This window comes from Puma concolor, chromosome C2, assembly GCF_028749965.1.
Source record: "Puma concolor isolate L17-30 chromosome C2, mPumCon1.1.hap2, whole genome shotgun sequence".
Lineage (NCBI taxonomy): Eukaryota > Metazoa > Chordata > Mammalia > Carnivora > Felidae > Puma > Puma concolor.
The window spans coordinates 86883068-86907619 of record NC_141675.1 but is presented as its reverse complement, the minus strand read 5'-3'; the positions used below and the strand labels follow the sequence as shown (position 1 = coordinate 86907619).

Below are 24552 nucleotides of genomic sequence, written 5' to 3'. Positions count from 1 at the left end.
CCTATGTGGGGCTTGAACTCACGAACAGTGAGATCATGACCTGAGCCGAAGTCAGATACTTAACCAACTGAGCTACTCGGGCAGCCCTGAGTTGATTTCTTAATGGGGAGAAAGTATCATTTAACAGCAAAGGTGGGGCATTATCCTGTACAGAATCATGTACAATTACTATAAATAACATTTAGACAGAATAACTTTTACTTATTTCTATGATGAAAAGATTAGTATCTCTTTTAAAAACCAATTTCTGAAGACAGTAGAGACAAAGTAATTCCCTTTTAATAAGGAGTAGCACTGTAGAACTTTCTAAGTAAAGAGCTAATAAAAACTAAGCTCAGCACAGTGAGGTAGTATCAACCTACTTCACAGGGTGTTAAGAATATTACTAGAGGGGGCGCCTGGGTGGCGCAGTCGGTTAAGCGTCCGACTTCAGCCAGGTCACGATCTCACCGTCTGTGAGTTCGAGCCCCGCGTCGGGCTCTGGGCTGATGGCTCAGAGCCTGGAGCCTGTTTCTGATTCTGTGTCTCCCTCTCTCTCTGCCCCTCCCCTGTTCATGCTCTGTCTCTCTCTGTCCCAAAAATAAATAAACGTTGAAAAAAAAAAATTTAAAAGAATATTACTAGAGAAAATTCTATGTAAAAGCATTTTACAAATGAGTTACTATATAAAATTGCTCATATAGCCATCATGAAAAAATAATGAACTCAAATTCAGAACATCAGCTACAAAGTGTTACCAAAAATTGTTTAAGCTGAACCTAACTCAAGCCTTCAGAACCAACTTGAGTTCACAGGACATACAGTGGCTGGAGAAACAAGTTAAATGACACCAGAAAAGCAACAGGAAAAAAACAGATCTAGAAGGGGACATTCCATAAGACAACTGGCAGTTTCTTTAGGAAGTCAATGTCATGAAAAGGAAACTGTTTGAAAGCAAGAATTTTTTTTTGTTTTGGTAGAAAGGAAACAAAAAAGACGCAGCTATCAACTGCAATGTCTGAGGCTTGACTGGGGGGGGGGGGGGGGGGAGGAGGGAGGAGGGTATAAAAGACATTGTGACAATTAGGGAAATTTAAATAGGACTATTTTTCAGAAAATATTACACATTTTTTTTGTAGAAGACATATATATGAGTATTATACATTTATCTAGATATTTCTATATATGTAAGAAATACATATTTTATATAAGTAGGAAATATATATCTACAGAACTATAAAGAGAGAGGGAGAGGTATCTCCTATTAAAAAAAAAAAATGCCAGAGCTCCTAATACAATTATGCCCAACAGCACTAAATGAGTGTTGAGTAATTGGATGATTACCAATCTCAAGAAAAGTAGTCCCCCCCAAAAAAGAAAAGTAGCCCACTATCATTATGTAAAATTATTATATTTTCCATTATTGTAAGTCAAGTTTGAAATCGTAACTTTCTGTGACCTTTTATTCTACACTTAACAGAAATACTGTTGTGTTACCCTTCAATAACATCTCTGACAAATATCTAGATCAGTGCTGTCCAAAAGAACTTTCAAAACATTCTACATCTGCCACTATATGGTAGCCACTAGCTACATATGACTATTGAGCACTTAAAATGTGACTTGTGTAAATGAGGGACTGAATTTACAATTTCATTTATGTTTAATTAAATAACTACATGCAGCTAGTGATTATCATACAGGACAACAGAGATCTAGACTACTATAACTTTGAGTAGCATTTTACTATCTAGAAAGATCACAGAATAAAATGTTCCCTATGTGAATTTTCCAAAAGTTCACTCACATCCTGTCAATTAAAATGCTTCATCTATTAAAAAGTCCTTTCTAATTTGCTGTATCTGAGCTCTTACGGACTGGAAATCAAATATTCATATTATTTTAACTACATCAGGCTTAAGACAAAATAAGCTGAGTAAACACCTATTAGAATGGCTATTATCAATAAAACAGAAAATAGCAAGTATTGATGAAGATGTAGAGAAGTTAAACCCTTGTCCATTATTAGTAGAAATATAAAATGATGTAGCCATTGTGGAAAACCATACAGTGGTATCTCAAAATATTAAAACATAGAATCACCATTTGATCCAGCATTAGATCCTGGGCACATATGCAAAACAATTGAAACAGGTATTCGTACATCACTGATTCGTCATCAGTGATGACAGCAGCATTATTCATAGCATCCAAAAAGTGAAAACAACCCATATGTTCATCAACAGATAAATGATTACAAAACAGAACGTGGTATATACAAACAATGTAATATTATTCAATTTTTAAAAGGAATACAATTCTGATACATCCTACAACATGGATGGATGGATTTTGAAGACATTATGTTAAGTGAAATAAGCCAGACACAAGAAGACAAATATTGTATGACTCCACTTATATGAGGTAGCTAGAATAGTCAAATTCATAGAGACAGAAACAACAGTTGTTACTAGGGACTGGGGTAAGGAAGGAATGGGGAGTTATTGTTTTAATGGGTACAGAGTTTCAGTTTGGGATGATGAAAAGGTTCAGGAGATAGAGGGGTGATGGTCACAAAACAATGTAAATGTACTTAATGCCTTCAATTGTACACTTAAAAAATGGTAAATTTTGTTTTGTATATTTTATATTTTATCACAAAAAATTAAGCTGAGAGAGATTCTAGGAGAGCTTAAATGAGTCAAGTGCATGGAATTTCATATGTAAGTTTTACACTACTTAAATATCTTTGTTTCATACTGAGGTCAGGAAAACTGACACTGCCAGACTGTTACCAGATTATTATCTATCCCCAGCTTAAAAAGAGATTCGTTACCACACTTGGCAAACCAAAACCATATGCAAAAGTACTGAAATATTTCTGTTAACACATGTATAGTGTGGTGACATTTTTGGTATGACAGTTTGTCAGTTATTATCACTTTCCTTTAAAATATATAAATATATATACACACACATCTTTAATTTTGACCCATATCCCATCTTGACTAACATTCCACACATTTTATTTCATTTGTCCACCACACTTCCTCATCTTGAAGGTATCTCAAGACTATAAAGATCAGCAACAAAGTAACACTTCTTCAGAAAATGTTTATCTATTACAATTTGTTCAGTTGTATCAATAAAGATTTTTCAAAGGTATGCCTGATCAAAAAGGGCACTCTGGAAAAACTGGACACAGGCTGAGCTTTTCTTATTAAGTCCAAAGTACTTATTATTTCCCATGCTATCAGCAGTCCCTGTTCTTTATAAGCTACATTTTATGTCAGAAAATAATTATAACACTTATCATAACTATAAAGATTTAGCAAAGAAAAAGATTATCACTGTGACAAGAAAAATATTTTTACAATAACATTCTAAGACTCAAAACATTACTTTCTACTTTTTCTTTAGATGTTTCTAACCTGGGGAGTATAACACTGAGTTCCACAAGATATCTAGCCTAACGTAAAACAGAAGTTACTACTATAAGTAGAAGTCAAATATAACAAAAACAAATTCTAGTATAATCCCAATCTTTCCTACTTCTTGAAAATGTTTAACATGCTAAAATCTGACATTCCAAGTTACTCAAAAAACCAACTTCATGAAAATAAATAAAGGCATTCAATCAATGAATACTAATGGAGTGAATATGTTTTAGGAGAGAAAAGAATTGAAAGATGAGGTATAATAATAATGTCTTTGAGAGATGGAGAAAACTGAGGAAAAATATGTAACACTTAAAAATCATATAACACCATCTTAAAACAGGTAGATTTAAGAAAGTAAATCTCTACGGGCGCCTGGATGGCTCAGTTGGTTAAGCAGCCGACTTTGGCTCAGGTCATGATCTCACGGTTCGTGAGTTTGAGCCCCACATCAGGCTCTGTGCTGAGAGCTCAGAGGCTGAAGCCTGCTTCCGATTGTGTGTGTGTCTCTCTCTCTGCCCCTTCCCCACTTGTTCTCTGTCTCTCAAAAGAAATGAATAAACATTAAAATTTTTTTTAAATAGGTAGATTTCTATAAATGTGATGGCTATATTTTAAGGTGCTACAAAATCTTACACACACATTTATTTTAAATTTCTATTACTACCCATGTATTAACATTTTTGAAAATTAAATTAACCAGCTTTTTGACAATGAAAAATTCTTTTTCAATTCTGGTTCGTATAAATCATTTATATGTTCCCATGCCAATAATATTCAATGCCAATAATCAGGGCTATGCATAATTATATCAAAATGTACAGACTATGAAAACATGTAATCACAGCAAAATAATGCTTCAGTAGTCCCATCTCAATACTATTTAATGAGAAATTGCCAAATTTACTATCACATGTAAAATGACAGAGTCCTTCAATAAACCTATGCAAACAATTCACTTGAGTCAACTCTAATCTTCAATCTTTCGTATGAAAGTATATAGAAAATGGGAGAATATAGTAGTCAAAATGATTGCCATTTAACAAATAAGAGTAATTCCATACTCATCTGAAAATCCATATAGCTCACCCAGATGTACACCAGACACATAATTAAAATGACTAATTACATTTTTATTTACTACCCTGAAAAAACGTATTTCCTTTTAAAAATAATGATGCACTAAAGCAAGCAAGGACACAAAAAAATGCAGGAATACTAAAACATACATTAGAGAAAACTACCCTTGAGTCATTTCACAATTAGAAACATTAATTTTGTTGAGCCTACTGGATCAGTCATAACACAGTCTATTTCTATTTGCCATTTATAGTCTATCAAGTGCCTTCTGTTTTGAACTAAACTGGGTCCCCACAAGTCCAGTTCCTGAACAAAGATCTAAATTACAAGGTAACAAAGCTAAAAACTTACCATATATAAATTAGAAATATAGAAACAATTGAACAATCGAAAATTTCAAGAGAATTAAAAATTCTAAATTAAACTTGGGCACATACAACTAGTCCAACAGAACAGAGAAGAATCATTTCTATCACCAAAAAATATATATTTTCAGGAAGTCTCTAAGATCACATATTTCAGAACTCTCTAAATTTAAGTAAAACATTTTCATTTGTCTTTGTTACTTTCTTGCAGAATTCAAAGTTTGCAAAACAGGAATAAGGAAAAGTACAAAATTCCAGAAACACCCACAAAGGAGTGTGAGGAAAATGTTCTCTAGCTTTTAGTTACCACTTTTATCATCCCAAACAGAAATACTTACAAACTCTCAAACTAAAGAAACAAAGATCAGAGTAGGAAGTCTAAGTAGTCAAGAACCTGTAATAATTTAACATAGCATTGGCAACATCTCTAATCTATGAAAATACCTTATTTCATGGAAAAAATATTTTTAAAAAGACCTTAACAGATACCTCTGCAAAGCAAATATACAGATGGCAAATAAGCATATGAAAAGATGGTCCACATATGTCATCAGGGAAATGAACATTAAAATACCAATGAGATACCACCATACACCCATTAGAATGGCCAAAATAGAGAACACTGACAATACCAAATGCTAACAAGGATATGGGACAATAAGAACTCTCAGTCATTGCTGGTGGGAATGCAAAATGATACAGCCACTTTGGAAAACAGTTTGGTGGTTTCCTACAAAACTAAACATAATCCTACTATACAATCCAGCAATCATGGTCCTTGGTATTTACCCAAATGAGATGAAAATTTATGTCCATACAAAAACCTGCACACAGATGTTTATAACAGCTTTATTCACAATTGCCAAAACTTAGAAGCAACCAAGATATCATTCAATAGGTGAAAACATAAACTGAATACATCCAATGGAATATTATTCAGCACTTAAAAACAAAAAAAATTATCAACCCATAAAAAGATGTAGAGAAACCTTAAATATATGCTGTGTGATTCCAACCATACAACATTCTTGAAAAGGCAGAACTAATGGAGACAGTAAAAAGATCAGTGATTGCCAGAGTTGCAAGTGGGAAAGAGATGAATAAGCAGAGTACACAGAATTGTTAGGGCAGTAAACTATACTGTTCGATATTATAATGGTGAATACATCTCATTATACATTTGTCCCAACTACGGAATGTACAATACCAAGAATGAACACTAAGGTAAACTATGGACGTTGGGGGATAATGATGTGCCCATGTTAAGTCTGTTAATTGTAATAAATGTGCCATTCTGGTAGGGCATGTTGATAATGAGGAAAGCTATATATCTGTGGACGCAGGAGATATACAAGTAATCTCTGTACGTTCCTCTCAATTTTGCTGTGAACTCTAATAAAACTGGTCTAGAAAACAGTCTTTAAAAAATAAAAGAAAATATGAGCTACCATGCCATGAAAAAACATTGAGAAAACTTAAATGCATATTGCTAAGGGAAAGAAGCCAAACTGAAAAGGCTACATACTTATGATTCCACCTATATGACATTCTGGAAAAGGCAAAAAACTATGGAGACAGTAAAAAGAGCAGCAGCTGCCAGGGACTTAAAGGGAGGAAGAAGGGATGAACATGTATAGCACAAGAGATTTTCAGGGTAGTGAAACTATTCTGTATGATACTGTAATAGTGGATGCATGTGTCAGAACAACAAATATGTATGTCAAGTTTACCAACGTATAACACAAAGAGTGAACCCCAATGTAAACTATGGACTATAGTAACACTGGCTTACCAACTATAACACTAATGCAAGATGTTAATGAAAGGAAATGGAAGGAAGAGTGGTAATGAGGATATAGGAACTGTACTTTTCACTCAATTTTCCTGTAAAACCTAAAACTGCTAAAAAAAAATTAAAGTCTAATAATTTTTAAAAATGTACAAAGGAGTATAAAAATAACATTTATATTTTAAAAAACAATCTCACTTTATTTCAAAATAATTTCCAAATGTATTAAAGATTTAAATGTGATGCTACGGGAATGTGTGGGTGGCTCAGTCAGTTAAGCGTGTGACTTCAGCTCAGGTCATTACCTCACAGTTGGGGAGCTTGAGCCCCACGTCAGGCTGTGTGCTGACAGCTCGGAGCCTGGAGCGTGCTTAGGATTCTGTGTCTCCCTCTCTCTTTCTGCCCCTCCCCAGCTGTGTTTTCTCTCTCAATAATAAATAAACTTTAAAAAGTTATTTAAAAAAATTTGTTTACAATTTTTTTAATGTTTATTTATTTTTGAAGGAGAGAAATACAGAGCATGAGCGGGGGAGGGGCAGAGAGACAGGGAGACACAGAATCCAAAGCAGGCTCCAGGCTCTGAGCTGTCAGCACAGAGCCTGATGTGGGGCTCTAACTTATGAGCCATGAGATCATTACCTAAGCCAAAGTCAGACGCTTAACTGACTGAGCCACCCAGGTGCCCCAAACTAATTCTGTTTAAAAAATAGAGATGGTATTAAAGATTCTGAATACAGGAAACATTTTTATAATCTTGGGAATAGGGAAGCTTTTCTAAGCATGATACCAAGGGCAGAAAGCACAAAGAATATTGATAAATCTAAATACAGGTTTTCTTAAAAATCAAAGTTTAAAAACAAATGACAAACAAGGAAAGCTATTTGAAACTTACATGACAGACAAAGTTGATATTCCTAATGTAGATGTTACACCTAACGATTTTATACTTCTAAGAGAAAAGGGGGGGGGAAAGGTGGTAGGAGAGGCAGATGACATGAACAAATAATTCACAAAAGAAATTAAAATGAATGATGTAAGAAAATTCTTACATTGGGGGTACCTGGTAGCTCAGTCGTTTGAGCATTCAACTTCAGCTCAGGCCATGATCTCACGGTTCATGAATTCTAGCCCCACGTCAGGCTCCTGCTGTCAGTGCAGAGCCTGCTTCAGGTCCTCTGTCCCCCTCTCTCTCTACCCCTCCCCTGCTTGGTCTCACATGCTCTCTCTCAAAAATAAACATTAAAAAAAAATTCATACATCACTGAAAATTCTTATATCGTTGGTTATTTCTTTAACGAAAGAAATCTATAATAAAATATCAAAATGACTAAAAGTATATTCCACCTATCAGAGCAGAAAATATTAAAAAGATGGATAATACCTGTATTGTTTAAGATATAGTGAATTAGTTGTTATTCCACATACTACCTAAAAAATTAAATTGAATATAACCATTTTAAAACATCAAAAGCCTTTTTTTTTTTAATTTTTTTCAACGTTTTTATTTATTTTTGGGACAGAGAGAGACAGAGCATGAACTGGGGAGGGGCAGAGAGAGAGGGAGACACAGAATCGGAAACAGGCTCCAGGCTCTGAGCCATCAGCCCAGAGCCCGACGCGGGGCTCGAACTCGCAGACCACGAGATCGTGACCTGGCTGAAGTCGGACGCTTAACCGACTGCGCCACCCAGGCGCCCCTCAAAAGCCTTTTTAAAATGCAAATCCCTTTTACCAAGCAATTCATTTCTAGGAATTTACCCAAAGGATATAATAAATGATGTAGAACAAAGAGACATATACAAATACAATGTTGTTTGTAATACAGAAAAGTTATATACTTAAGTGCTTCTAGGAAATCATTAATAAAACTATAGTAAATCTATACAATGTAAACAAAGTAATTAAAGACAATACAAACCTACTGATATGGAAAGATATCCAATGAGAAATTTTGAGATGAAAAGTTAATATGTATATACACACTACATACACTTAAGCAAATCTAACTTCAGCACCTCCCTTCACCAAAAAGGACAATTCTACCTATTAGTCCACCCAATAAGTCGTTGCACATAAAAAGTGAGAAGGGAGAAGACTGTTCCCTCAGGTAGTCTCCGTTTTCATATGCCTCTAATAATGTAAACATCTCTATATCTCACTGCACTCAGTCTGATTCTAGAATTATGTGCTTTTGTACAAGAGATCACTCAAACACAAGCCAACTACTATGCCTGTTGCCTGACTGAAGAAACAATGATTTCTTTCCACTAGAGAAAAAAACAACTATATTGCAGTTAATGAGAGACAGTGTTAAATTCCGGAAGGATTTTCACGGGTAATTTTAATCTGATGCAATTTTCCACTTTACACAGAGATTATAAATCTCCATTCGCATCGTAGGAAACAACTGTTTTAGTTGTGTAGAGAGTTTGTTTTGCAAAATCAAATTATGTATAAATACATAAAGAATAACATTCTAGAAGGATATTCACCCTATGGAAGGAGGTTACCTTTGGTGTGAGATTTTTCTTGACAACATTTTATATAAAGTACAATTAGGTGATCTTAAATGCTTTACATGAAATATGCATTATTTTTTATAATAAATTCCATTTTGGAGAGTTAGGCAACTAGAAAGCTGAAAACATTGCAATATAACCCAGCCATTTCAGAGGGAAAAAATTCTATCAGTTAATTGACTAAAAGCAAGTACAACGTTTTCACAAACTAAAATATGCAATAGTCAAGTCTACTCGAGAATACTCTGCTTCTTCTAAACCTATGTACATTAAAACCATTTTGATCCCCAAAAAGAATATCCTATAAAACTTTAAACTATGTATTACAATTTGTGTTTTGCACATTAGAAACAGGAAAATGTCAAGCCAATGTCCAAAAATAAGTTATTTCAATATTTTAAGTACCATTTGACTAACAGTCATAGGGTATTTTCACACACATATTCCTTAAAATGAGGTAAGTATCAAAAGGAACCAGAACTTCTCAGAGAAATGGCTGATTCCAAGGCTGGACAAGATACCTACAAGATGAATCTGGAATACCTTGTTAGGCCAAAAAAATGAGAAAGTACTCAAAATAATAGGGGCATGTGATAAGGACATAAAAGCAAGCTTGAGAGAGTTCTCACCAAATGAATCAGAAACAATCTGAGCACCAAAATCATTAAGGATGATAATAAATATCAACGATTAAAAGAAAAATGATACAGGGGCGCCTGGATGGCTCAGTCGGTTAAGCGTCTGACTTTGGCTCAGGTCATGATCTCAGGGTTCATGAGTTCAAGCCCCACATTGGGCTCTGTGCTGACAGCCCAGAACCTGGAGCCTGCTTTGGATTCTGTGTCTCCCTCTTTCTCTGCCCCTCCCCCACTCACACTCTGTCTCTCAAAAATAAACAAACACTAAAACAATTTTTTTAAATGATACATATATAGATAGATAAATGGGAGAGGAGGGTTCTTACAGTAAAATGCCAAGCGTTAATTGGAAAACGTAGAAGAGTGCCACTGTTATAAAACTTCCATTTTTCAATTGTCATTTTCAACACAGTAAAAGGTTCAGGCAAGCATCATCAATGGACACTAAGTCTAGGTGGAAATTTTGCTAAAAAACAAGACATACACATGGTGTTGAAGTGTCACCCCCACATACTGCTTATAAACAAGGAAAAAACACTAACTATGGAGTAGAGAAATCAAACACCTTAATTGGGTAATCAAAATTAACAACATCGATGAAGGAAAGATATCTTGTACCTCTGAATGTACAGAACCCTAGGGAATACATAACCTGAATCTAATCACAAGCAAACACCAGAGAAACCCAAAATTAGAAAACTTATATAAAAAAATAAAAGAAATGGGGAACTGTATCCTTCAAAAATGCCAATGTCATAAAAGACCAAGCTATGGAAATGTGCCCAGACCAAAGAGATATGACAAATGAAATACCTGGTCCTAGACTTGATAGTATACTGGAAAAATAATTTAGAAAAGAAAAAATTTAGTGGGAAAAACTTGACCCTACATAGATGAAACTGCTTAGACCAGAAGAAATATTTACAGATGCTTTTACAGCCCTGTCATTACAAGGTTCTGAAGAGAATTCAACCAGATTCAACATAATCAAAGCACTGCTTCAGAGCAGTCATAGGCAAAACTATTAGCATATAAATAATAATCCAATTCAATCAAAACCATCAACTGAAAAATTAATAAAAATTTCCTCCAATTCTATAAAGTTTTAGCCAATAAAATGATCCACAGCCTGTAATAAATGTTTTCCTTTCTCAAACCTAGCTTGCAAAGTCACACAAATGAAGTTAGTAACAAACTAAAATACAGTATCCCTGGGACCAGTAAGAAACAAAAAATCTAAGAAATTTTGACATTTTACCATCATAGCTAGAAGTTCACAAACCTTGATTACTAAATACAATTTCCAAAATGTGTAAACTCCATAATTATAAACATCATTCCATCATAAATATTCTCCTTCAAAGTAAAAACTTAAAAATAAAACCACTGAACCTACAGACCAACATCTATGTTTACCACGCTTGTTGTTAGTGTTCTTTCTCACATTAAAATATTCAACTTAAGATAACATCCTAATAACAGAAAGTGAGGAGCAGCTCTGGATTCAGATGGAGTTCAGATTCTGGCTCCACAATTTAGTATCTGAAGGTCCTTGAATAAGATCTGTAATCTCTCAGTGCCTACTTTTCTAATCTATAAAATGATATAAAATGACACAATCACCTCATAGATGAATATACGCTTCATAGGATTACAACAAATGAGACACTTGCATCACACACAGAAAGTACTCGATTAAATATCAGCTATTATTACTTTTTACATATACTTAAAAAAGAGTCATAATCTCATACCCATTAGGATGGCTACTATCAAAAAAACTGAAAATAACAAGTGTTGGCAAGAATATGGAGAAACTGGGACCCTTGTGCATTGTCGGTGGGACTGCAAAATAATGCAACTGCTATGGAAGGCAGTATGATATCCTCAAAAAATTAAAAATATAAATACCATATGGTCCTATAATCCAATTTCTGGGTATCCCAAAAATTGAAAGCAGTTTTTCTTTTTTTTTTTTTTTTTTTAAATTTTTTTTTTTTTCAACATTTATTTATTTTTGGGACAGAGAGAGACAGAGCATCAACGGGGGAGGGGCAGAGAGAGAGGGAGACACAGAATCGGAAACAGGCTCCAGACTCTGAGCCGTCAGCCCAGAGCCCGACGTGGGGCTCGAACTCCCGGACCGCGAGATCGTGACCTGGCTGAAGTCGGACGCTTAACCGACTGCGCCACCCAGGCGCCCCTGAAAGCAGTTTTTCAAAGAGATATTTGCACACCCATGTTCAAAGCAGCACTATTCACAATAGCCAAGAGATGAAAACACCCTAAATGCCCATCAATGGATGAATGGATAAACAAAATATGGTATATACATACAGTAAAAAAATTCAGCCTTAGGTAGAAAGGATATTCTGTCACATGCTATCACATGGAGGAACTCTGAGAACATTAAGCGAAATAAGTTAGACACAAAAAGACAAGTACTATATATACGAGTTATTTACAGTAGTCAAAATCAGAGACAGAAACTCCAATGGTAGTTACCAGAGGCTGAGGGCAGAAGGAAAAGGAGAGTGTTGTAGAGTTCTGGTTTTGAAAGAGGAATAAGTTCTGAACTGTTTTTGCACCAATGTACTTAACAATACTGAACTATACGTTTAAAAGTGTTTAAGAGGTGCCTGGGTGGCTCAGTCAGTTAAGCATCTGACTTTGGCTCAGGTCATGATCTCACGGTTCATGGGTTCGAGCCCTGCATCAGGCTCTGTGCTGACAGCTCAGTCCTGGAGCCTGCTTCGGATTCTGTGTCTCCCTCTCTGCCCCTCCCCTGCTCATGCTGTCTCTGTCTCAAAAATAAATATACACTAAAAAAAATTGTTTAAAAAAAAAGTGGTTAAGATGATGCACTTTTTTTTCATTTAAAAAAAAGGAGTCATACTTTTTGAAAGCCAGTACCTACAAATTCAAATGTTCTTTACCATGTTTATAAGGCCTACTGAAACTCAGTTAAAAGAACAGCAACAAATAAAGCAGAAGTCAAAAAATCTCATAAATGGACAGTATTATTTATTACATGATCCATCTTCATTTTGACAAATCTCATAACTAAAATAAAACACTGCATTAAAATAAGCTTGCTATTTATTGCAGACAAACTATACAAATCCCATGACTCAACTTAACTCAAGTCTCTAAAGTCAGCCTGATCTTGAGCTCAGGTTCTCTTCCTGTGCTCAAGAAAAGCAGAATTGTTTGATCCCATAAGTAACGCCCGGGGCGGGGGGGGGGGGGGGGGGGGGGGGCTAGACTAATATGAAATCTTTGAGGATTACAAAGATCATCTCAGACCCCAGATAAACCTAAGAATCATAAATAACCTCAAATCATGCTGGACCTGAATGAACACCTGGGATCTGACCTGGACTCAAACAACACCCAGTCTACTTATTTATAAAGTTTTCAAATGTAAGTGCAGAAAATGAGAATACAAAATCAAATATATTACGTTTTCAAATTGTACTCACCTAAATTAAGGATTAAAATTAGGCAGACTTTGTCTCCCATTTACACAAAGATAATCACCAGGTATTTGGAGAATAAATTTTAAAGAAATGTATAGCTCATAAACTTTTTTTTTTTAGATATAACTTTAAATATTCAGCTTTAAAGAAGCAACTTATCACCTGAAACTCAAAAGTTAATAAAAACTTTGCTGTGTTCAGTAGTTTTTAAACCTTCAAAGATACTAGCAAACATCAGAGCTAGGACAGTGATTGCCATATTTCATTGAAATGAGGACATCAGTTCTAAGATGTACCATTCTATCATGTGCCACTAAGAATGTAAAATCATTTCCAACACACATCAGTCATAAAACGTATCCCAAATTCAAAGATATTAAAATATTTAAAAATTGTTATCTCAGAACAGATGTAATGCAATATACACATACTTGTTCCTCTGAATAACCTCAAGGTACCGGAAACCTAATCTATATAAGGTATCAACTACAGAAGGAAGAAGAAAATAAATCAACATTTCTATAGCATCAAAACCCCAGCACCCCACACAACCTTCTTTAAAATGCATGAGAACAGTCAATGCAAACTACCAGTTCAAAGAATCAATAAATAAATAATTATGCAGACAACAAGTACAAAGAAGTAACTACATAATTCACTATGACCTAAGGAGATGATTTCCAAACTCAAGCAGTCAAGAACCTTTCAAACAACTCAGATTGTCAAGACCCATGTCTCCTTTAATCCAACGGTCCACAGACACTACCTCAAAAAAAAGAGCGCCGCCTACTAAAGGAAAAAAGTTAATCCAAGATTTTTCAGCACCTACTATGAACACAATACTCTAGTGTAGCTCAGGGCGATTTACAGGTTTAAAGTACGCTAATGTGCTGTTTCAAGAACAATGGTACCGGTGCAAAGCAAAAGGAAAGTCTTACTAACCTAAACATTTTCAGACTGAAAAAAGTAACAAAGGTTAATAAATTAACCCAATTTCAGCAAACACAAAAGAATGCATTTATTTAGGCAGTGTCAACAATTAATTCAATTACAGTATGCAAACACATGAAGATCTCTACTAAATTCACTCGTTTCAAAATTCCTAAAATCGATTACTTTTCTTACACCAAAATTCGGTATCATATCCTATTAAACATTAAAATACAAGCAAATCTAAATATAAGGTAAATTCACAACCAATGAAATTATACAGAACAAAGAAGATCACCAAATACAAACTTGTCCGAAAGCTAATTCTATTAGAATTCAATCACGTGTAAGAACAGATAAACACTCAAAACAGGCAAGGCAGAATACATTTTAAAAATCCCTCCAAACACAGCAAATCTACCTCCAATCTACAGAGAAATCTAAGAAGCATAGATTCTATTTACTTCACTGACCATTTAATTTTCTTAAAGTTGCAGACTCCACAAAGAGAGGGACTACACCTATCTGTCTACAGGTAAATGAGGACATAGAAGTCATACTATTTTTTTTCTAAACATTGACTCTACTAAATAAAACATTCCTAAGTTTAAGGTTGATTTAGAAAACCAAATGACTAAAAATGTTTCCCTTCCTTTTTTGTTGTTTTTTCAGAGGAATCTAATTTGATCATCCATTTGGACCTTAAATGTCAGAGCTTAGAAACCGAAATGTAAAAATGTCGAGGAGTTTAAACAAAAAAGACAGAATGTTGGTAATTTTTGAAAATAGGTTCATTATACTGTTAATTATGTAATAGTTAATTATACTGTTCTATTCTTGTGTATAGTTTTTAAAGTCTATGATAATGGCGCGCCTCGGTGGCTTGGTCGGTTAAGTGTCCGACTTCAATTCAGGTCATGATCTCACAGTTCGTGGATTCGAGCCCCACATAGGGCTCTGTGCTGACAGCTCAGAACCTGGAGCCTGCTTCAGATTCTGTGTCTCTGTGTCTCTCTCTGCTCCCCCCATCCCACACTTTGTCTCACTCTCTCAAAAATAAACATTAAAAAATTTAAATAAATAGATACTATGATAATGTTAGATATTTTAAAACTATTCAGGTGTACTGAGTGGTCTTCCTTAAAATCTTTAATTTTACAACAAACTTAATACAGAGTATCAATTTAGCAGTAAGGTTTTTTGACAGGGTACACTAACTTAAAGGTAATCCACAAACACATCAAAAATTACTCTATCAATAGATGTTAGGTCATACCAACTTGAAAGTTACTAAGGAAACAAATGTAATGCAATGAAGTACATATCTAATTTATATAGTCAATGATTAATTTAAAAACATTTCATTCTTAGAATTGGAAGGAACAAATTTTCTAGCAGTGGTTAACACTTTCCAGGTACCTAGAGGCCACAGACAAATCATCTTGTTTCATAAATTGGGAATTGTGTACAAAATATAAGACTTTGTTTTAAAAAAGAATCCAGCTACTTTAAAAATCAGGAGGGAGGGCTAAAAACCACTGTTCTAATGAACTCACATTCTACAGCTAATATAGCAAACTAGAAAAGGTTAAATGACTTGTATAATACCATTCAATTAATGGCAGTGTAAAGAAGAGAATTTAGGACTCTTGACTATTTGTCCAGTTCTTTATTAGACCAATGCACAACCTTAAATTTAAGTTAGTTATGAATAATATTGTTTTAATGTTCTTGTCGATAAAATATTAGACAAAATAGCAAAATCACCTCTAAGATAATTTTCCAGATCTAAAATTCTGACTCCATGAATGCCAAGTTTTAACAGAGGTCCATATTAAGGAGACGTATGTCCTCAAACAGAAGAACTCTTCAAACATTTTGAGGGACTCCAGAGAAACAGAAGTCAAATATAGAAACAAGCTAACAATTAAGTTATTCACTCTTGTCTTTTTGGGTCCTGAAACATTCTTGCAACTTCTCCATCTTTTATTAGTTAATGCTAGGATATTACACACTGTCGTCAAAGATCACTGAAATAATCATAATGAAAGTTTTTTCAGTTATCAGGTATTTTTTGAAAGGATATTGGCCTATCAGACATACAACTCACTGGATGTTCAAGTTACTGAATTCCTTACAGAGAACCGAGTAAATCACTCTGTTAAGTTTAAAATAAATGAATTCAGAGGAGCATTAAGTCTAGTTGACACATAATGGTCACAAATAAAGTTTTAATTCCCACCTATTAAAGCCTGAAAGAGGTTGCTCTGAAATATGTTAATAACCCGTTCTATGGAACTTCTGAGCTGTCGGTCTTCAGTTTGGCTTAGTTTTGAACGATATTCTTCCAAAAGGTGCAATGCTCTCTGGGTGTCTGAGAAGAAAAGCAGAGTCTGATTAAAATTACACATATACAAGTACTACACACTATTTATGCAAATAATCTGTGAGACATCTAAACACCTCCCCAAATCCTCTAGGTCAATCAATGCTACTATGTTCACACACACACACATTCCCTGAAATAATGAAAACATTTTAAACATATGTCACAGAGAAAGGAGGAAGGTGAGCAGTTTGTAATAAATGTGGGCTAGCACAATAATCTACCACAATAAAAGACTGATCAAATATTAGTTAACATGGCTTCAAGTGATCTGATATGCAAAAGCAATTACCTATCTATAATTTGTCATGATAATCCAAATCTTAAATGTTTCAAAACACTAGTTCTTAGCCAGGATCCCACGTTTATTCACAAATCAGTGTTTAGTAAGAATGATAAAGTAAAATACTAAAACACCAATTCAGAGTTTTTGAAAAGACATTTCAGAGAAAACAAAATTAACTGCCTCTCTAGTCACTAAAGAGATGTCAAAAAAGAAAGTTTGAAAAATATTTAGGTGGTTCTCCCTTCTAAGGATATGAGGCTTAGATTCCCTAAGTACTAACTAAGGCTAGGACGATGCTGTCTCATCGGAGCTGAACATTTTTAAAGCACAGCAATCACAAAACATACACACAGAAAAGCAAGTGACACTCGCAGGAGAGTTCTGAAATAAATTCTCACCTTGCTTCCGGACCGGCATTTTTCTCCAGTATCAGGAAGAGGGCACACACCTTTGAAAACATAAAACAGAACGGAGACAACTAAAGCAAAGAACAGAGTCGTACTTAAACTAGCATTTCCCCCGAATCTCAAGTCGAAAAACTCCCAGCCCTGTATGAAAAGGCCACCTGGCGAAGTTTTCCCAAGTGAAAGAAAAAGCCTCAAAACCCAGCAGTGAGTGTCAGTCAATCTAGAAAGCTTTTACCTAAGGGTGGGTACCCCGGCAAATTAAGAGCAGACAGAGAAGCCTGCTTCCAAATTCTCCTCGAAAGCTGTTCCCTCTCCAAAGGGTACTAAACGCCTAAACGTGAGGCCACCCCTCCCCCGGCTTAAGTATGCACATTCCCCACCTGCTACTGGAGGGTGCAGAGGCGCTCCGACCCTTGGCCCCTAAGCCTGCAGCGACAGTAAGAGCGCTCCGACGCGGGACCAGCTGGGCTGATCACCCCACTCTGCTCTGGCCCCCTCCTCTCGCTTGCCTTTCTCCTGGCTCGCTTCCTCCGGGCTACTCCAGCGGGGGCCGGACAGGGCTGCGGCCGCTCTCCGCGACGCCCTCACGCCCCACATGCACACCTCGGCGGGCCCCCACACCTGCGGCGCCACCACAAAGTTCCTGCAAGCCGCGAGCGCTAGGAGCTGGGGTGCGCTCCGGCCAGAGTCGGGGCGGCTCCCCCGCCCTTCCCCGCTCCACGTCCCCCCGCCCCGCCCGGGGCTCGAGGAGCTGAGCTGAGGGGGGTGAGGGAACGGGGGAGGAGCTCCCCTCGGCGGCCGCACCCCCACCGCCCCTTCTTCCTCTTCCTCCGCCGCCGCCGCGGCCGCCTCGGTCGCCGCGGCCCGCTAGCCCGCTCGCCCTCTCCCTTCCTAGCCGCCCCACCCCCGGAACCTCGCCTCCTTCCGCGCCCCCAACCGCTCTCCCCCCAAACTTTCCGCCAAGATGGCGGCCCCGGAGCTGGACTGCCGCGCCCCCACGTGACCGCTTTCCCGGCGCTCTCAGCCAATGGGAAGTGAGGAGGCGGCTGGCGCCGAGCCCCGGGCTCTCAGCGCTGCTACCTTTGGGTTGGTAGGGGGAGGAGGGCCAGGAGGGGGCTGGGGAACGGGAAAGGGGACCCGGGAAACATCGCAAGTGAACCAACTCGCTTAAAGGAGCGGCCACTGAAGCGGCTCTGAAGACAAAGGAGTTGACACACAGATTCTACAGGTGGTCCTTGGTGGCCCTGGAGGAGCCCGCCTTTACCTCGCCCTAGCCCACCGGTGTGTCCCGCGGTTCAGAGTGAGGAGCGCGCCAGGCCCGGAAAGGTCGGGGTGTCTGAAGAGAGACGTGACCTCACCTACACCAGATCCAAGACACACATTCCGAGACACCCTTTAACCTCACTAAACACGTGCCGTTTTCAACTCCAAGGCAGGAGAGAGTGCCTGGCGCCCCCGGGGGTGGATCCCCAACAGGGAAAAGCGGTCTCGGGGAGGAGTCCACGGCACCACCCACATTAGGGGCGGGGGCGGGCGGAGCCTGGAAGGGGGAAGGGGAGGGGTTTGTGTGGGGTTGGGGGGTGCGATCTCTGCACTGTCTTCCACTTTGTACTGGGGCTTTTTTATTATTCGCCCTTAAGTAAAAGTTTTTTGGGGGCGTGAGGGGTTGAATTAAAGAAGGGCACATAAAACAGGGAGACAGATTAAGAGTTTGATGATTTTACTAGAGGGTTTTTAAGTCTAAGTGATTAATTCTAAGCGTGAATGTATTTAAGGGTGGAAAGAAAACATTTGTTCCTTCTTTCACTTGCTCATTCATTCACTCCTCCTTGCCTGTGCTCCCCAGCCCAGTCATCAGTCTCAGGTTATTACTCCAGCTCTGGAGGCCCCTTTAAGAACTCACCTGTAGCTACCTCCTCCGAAACCGAGCCGCCCTCAGCGCCCTTAGCGCCCTTAGCGCGCAAAGCTGGGTTAAGTTTTGACTGCAACTCTGAGCGAGACCTCGGGCCGGCCAGGACCCGGCTCTGGGTCTGAGCCACCCAGGTTGTAGAAGGAGAATTAAGAGAAATGTCACCGTCCGGGTCTTTGAGCCTCTTCTGGATAACGGGGAGCTCCCTCCTCCGAGGTCCAGAGAGAATTTGCCCAAAGTCACCCAGAGTTAGTAACAAAACGGGAAACACGAAAATCGAAGATCGTCTTTCAGGGAAGATTGCTCTTCCCAAGCAAACCTGACAGACTTTCACGGACACCAAATCCTTGGGCTAATTAATAAAAGGGAAGTCCTGGAAACTTTGTACTGTAACCATAAAAGTTACTCAGAGGTATGCTAACCACTGGGTTTCACTTTGGGATTGCACCTTGGAATTCTAACTTCAGTGAACCCAACGACTTTAGAGCTCATCTTGACCCACTCTCTCAGTTTAGGATTAAGAAACTGAGGTTCAGAGAAGGGAAGCAAATTGCCTAAGGACGTATAGGCTTATCGGTGACAACAGCCCTGGAATTAGTTCTCCTAGCTCCTGTACAGGGCTCTTTCCACTGTGATTTTGGACAACTTGACAGTGGTATGTTGGTATATTGGCTGCAGACCTCTACGCTCTCCTAGATCAAGCATCTTGGGAACTTGAGCAACAGTTTAGAGCAACATTTCATAGAAGAAATAGGATGAGAAAGTGAAAAGAAGCTCCTAAAAGCAAGAGCTTAGAGAGATTTTTTAAATAGTGAAATGGGAAGGTTTTTAATAGTGAAAATGGCTGATGGCATGCATGCTATTATTAAGACTTCTTTGATCAACTGTGAATGGAATCATTCCACTTAAGGAAGCATTCAAAGAATGGAATCTCTTCAGAATTCGGGAGGAAGGAGGGATTTCACCCTCACCCTTAATATCATTCATTATTCATATATGTTCACATGCTAGGCAATGAGGATAGAAACAGTTAAGATCCAAGCCCTGCTCTCAAGGAACCACAGCCTAATAACAAATGGATGAAGGCCAGTGAAGCTTTTCCCAAGGGCCACTGTAAAACCAAAAGCAAAATTTGGGTAAGTTTTCAATGTCATCCTAGTCTTCTGCTAAGAAGAAAGAGGAGGGGGAGGAAGAAGCAGGTGACACGAGGGCATGAAGCTTTCCTTCTTATCATCCTCTAGCTCTGTTGGTTGTCAGCAGTGTCTAAAAGCAGAAATGAAGCTAGCATCTATTCCATCCTTAGATAGACAAGTCCACGCCTAGAATGAGAGGCTTTTATTCTTTCTTCCTCATTCCTCCTTTCTATTCGTCTGTATTAGTTATCTATAGCTGCATAACAAACCCCTCAAAGCTTAGTAGGTTAGTAGCTTAAAACATAGTAGTTTAGTAACTTAAACAGCAATAAACATTATCTCACAGTTTCCGCAGGTAAGGAATTCAGGAGGACCTTAGCTGGATGGTTCTGGCTTAGGGTCTCAAGAGATCACAGTCAGGATGTCTACCAGAGCCAGTCATCTAAAGGTTTAGCTGGGAGTAAGGGAGGCTCTTCCAACATGGCTCACTCACGTGAGTCAATGCTGACTATTGGTAGAAGGCCTCCTTTTTTCACCATGAAGATCTTTCTGTAGGGCTGCTTGAGTGTCTTTATGACACGGTGACAGACTTCCTCCAGAGCAGGTGATCCAAGAGGGCAAGGCATCAGCCACAACATCTTTCATGACCTAATTTCAGAAGTAATACTCCATCATTTCAACAGTATCCTCTTGTTTACTTAGGTCAGCCTCAAGAGTATGAATACCAGGATCTAAGAATCAGTAGGCGCCATCTTGGAATCTGGCTACCACATCATCACAACATACAAAACAATAACATCTGGATTTCTGCAAACAACTTTTATTTCCTTGAAGTCTTCCTTTATGCAGATAGCAGCCACCATTGAATAGGATTCAATATCGCATCTGATTGCTTGCCAACTTCCTCATTAAAAAAAATTTTTTTAATATATAAACTTTCCAGCTCCATGTTAACTTTTCTTTCAAATAACTTAAAAGACCTAAGAGTCAAAGGATTGCAGGGAAAAACTCAAAGCTTGAATTCTTCTATTGAGTTGTCAGAGAGTTGATCTCAAAGAACATTGTCTCTCAGTTCTAAACTTTCCCTCCCCTACTATCCTTCTACCCAAGCCACGCTTATAGCTTCACATCTCGATCTTTGTTCTTTCCCCTGTTTAGGTCTGAAGCCTAATCTCTGTGAAGGTGCTCAGGTCCTGCCAGACCCTACTGCATCATTTTCTCCACTCTGGCAGAGTGGCAGTATACTGTCTGTGCCAAGGCAGTCACTAAAAGGAAAGAATTTAATGCTGTCAAAAATGCTTATGCCAGCTTAGGCTGCAAAAAGAATAGTGCCAAGAATGATGAGAGTAACCATGCTGAACAGATCTCCACAAATTGCTCAGGGGGCATTTCCTGGCAGCCAACTTTAGGAAGGGTCTACTTAAACTAGCATCTGGGAAGAAGAGAGTAACCAGAATAATCAGGGATATGAAGCCTTAACCCCGGGGGAACAATTGTAGAATCTAGGGTCATTTCTTCGAGAAAAGAGTTATCTGGGGAGCTTGACTTCAATCTTCAAACAGGCTTATTTTGGGTATCTGGGGGACAGGAGTGAAGTTACAGGGACATAGGAAGTTCTTTTTTTTTTTTTTTTTTAACCATGATTTGTCAGAATTGTCCAAAATTCCAAAGAGCTGCCCCAAGGTGGTGAAGAGTTATCCATCAAGCACAGGCTGATGAAACCATCAAGGCTTCCTTGTCAGAGAGATGTAGATACCCAACACAGAAAGTTGGGCTAAGGGACCTCTGAGATCACAATTCTAAGCATTTGAAGCTTTAGTCTCTGCTGTGGTATTACTGCCATTTTATCTATATCAAGAATTGATTCTATCCAGTTTACGTGGCACAGAGACTGATCTCCTTTTGCATAGATAATTCTTATTGGAATAAAAGGTACAGGTTGAAACCAATTCCCTTTAAAATGTGGACAGTCACCCATCTCCATGACAATTAGTCACTGAACTCATGCTTCTAAATGTATAATCCACCTCAAATTGCTATGTTACAGTGTAATGGGTTCCTAAGTGGGTGTAGGACAAATAACTGACTCCCATTTAAAACTAGTATACTTTTATACTGGTGTAACCCTTTGTATCAGGTTCAAAGACAGATTTAACACATTGCAGTCTCACAGCAACCTATGAGATAAACTTAATGGCTATGATTTCCCAATTTGCAGAGGAAGACACTCAAGAAGAAAGAATCCAGTTTAGACCACTACAGCTAGCTGGTAATGGAGCTGGGACTGAACATTAGCTCATTGTTTTTCTCATTAGACTATGTTTCCTTTTCTCTACTTGACTCCTTTCTTAAAAAACAAACAAACAGGGGCGCCTGGGTGGCGCAGTCGGTTAAGCGTCCAACTTCAGCCAGGTTACGATCTCGACTTCAGCCAGGTCACGATCTCGCGGTCCGTGAGTTCGAGCCCCGCGTCAGGCTCTGGGATGATGGCTTGGAGCCTGTTTCCGATTCTGTGTCTCCCTCTCTCTCTCTGCCCCTCCCCCGTTCATGCTCTGTCTCTCTCTGTCCCAAAAAAAATAAATAAACGTTGAAAAAAAATTTAAAAACAAACGAACAAACAACCCCCCCCAACGCACTGTGTGTGTGTGTGTGTGTGTGTGCGCATGAGAGACAGTCAGAAAGGCAGAAAGACAGTAAGAGAAAGAAGAGAGACAGAAAAATTCTGGTAAAATAAAGCACACATAATAGGCTAGTCTTTTATCTATTTATCATATATTTGAATGCCTTTAACAGCCGAGACAATTTTGATGGAAATAGGAATGTTGCCTCTGACCACAAGGAAATAAATATCCACACCCTAGTTATATGTTATGACTAAATGAGTTGGTTGTTTTTTCTCTTTTTACATGCAAAGGTATTTATTTAAACCACTTTAACTTCCTCCTCTCCTTCCTTTACCCTGACAAGTACCCTTGAGTATGAATGAGAGGTTTTGCAACTGCAGAGGACATCCAACCTGGAAGGGTCCTCAGACACTATCTAGTGCCGTCCCCTCATTTGACAGACATGCGAAATAAGCTCCAGAAGAGCTCCCAGACAGTATCAACACACAATTATCAGAGGACTTTTTAGTGACAGCAGCACACTACCAGTGTTTCAGGAACAATCAGTCTTCCTCTTGGCAGGGAGAGGGAATAGGAATTAGTAATCTTTTCTCAAGATACATTTCTAAGTTTAACCAAATTTGCCACTATGCTTTTGAAGAACTTGGGGTATTGACAGAACAGTGGGGTCCCATATTGAAATCCTTAGGATTAATCCCCAAATCTCCTTACATGAGACAGCCTCCTCACCCCACTCCCTGCCAAGAGGATTACCAGTGTCTATTCAAGGACGGCTCTGGGTAGGGCCCCTTGGCCAGATTATCCTTTCATAGGCAGAGAACACAAATTTGGAAACTTAATTGGAATTTGAAGAAACACTATTAGAATTTTAGGAAGTCCTTTTTACTCCATTTTTGAGATGTGGCTTGGCTAATAGAATTCTGATAAACAAAAGAAGCCAAAAGATTCTTTATATTTGGACATGACTTAAGTCCAGTGACCAATCTCCTGTAGCACAGAAAACTCCCACAGTTTTCCAAAAGTTTTCTGTGCCAGTTTTTCATTTTTGGGAAATGACACTCGCCAGAGCTGTAATTTTCCTGTTCCTCATGTTGTGTAACCCTGAATTCTTTATTATTCCCTTATTTTAAGCTCACCAGAACAGTAAAGACAAAGAATCATTTAAACCTTACTTTCTATTTAAATTTTCTTTAAATTCCAAAAGATAATTTTATCAACTGAGACTATTTGTAATCAAATTATTCTCTACCTTTTACAGATAAATTGGGCTACAGTTGAGGAAACTTCCAAATATGCTTTTTAAAGGTCCTGCAAAGTGGTGCCAGGGTGGCTCAGCAGGTTGAGTGTCCTACTCTTTATTTCAGCTCACATCATGATCCCAGGTCATGGGATCGAGCCCGTGTTGTGCTCTGCACTGAGCTTGAAACCTGCTTAAGATTCTCTCTCTCTTCCTCTGCCTCTTTCCCCCCAACTCTCCTCTCTGTAAAATTTTTAAAAATTATTTAAGGGGCGCCTCGGTGGCGCAGTCGGTTGGGCGTCCGACTTCAGCCAGGTCACGATCTCGCGGTCCGTGAGTTCGAGCCCCGCGTCG

At 38.2% G+C, this 24552-nt stretch overlaps 1 protein-coding gene across 23 annotated transcripts in view; it reads right to left on the bottom strand.

Moving 5' to 3' along the window:
* The window catches only part of DLG1 (discs large MAGUK scaffold protein 1), a 279344-nt gene extending 260591 nt beyond the window's left edge, over positions 1–18753 (bottom strand). For 20 of the 23 annotated variants that reach the window (XM_086675059.1, XM_086675065.1, XM_086675066.1 and 17 more), the window contains exons 1-3: positions 17676–17811; positions 17287–17336; positions 16459–16590 (exon numbers count right to left, since the gene is read on the bottom strand). In XM_086675059.1, coding sequence (XP_086531185.1) covers positions 16459–16590; positions 17287–17305 — 151 coding nt within the window. In that variant the 5' untranslated portion in view covers positions 17306–17336; positions 17676–17811. Of the gene's footprint in view, positions 1–16458; positions 16591–17286; positions 17337–17675; positions 17963–18559 lie in introns of those variants that run through there. The other 3 variants (XM_086675062.1, XM_086675061.1, XM_086675060.1) reach the window with 3 other exon arrangements.
* Positions 18754–24552: the final 5799 nt, after the last annotated feature.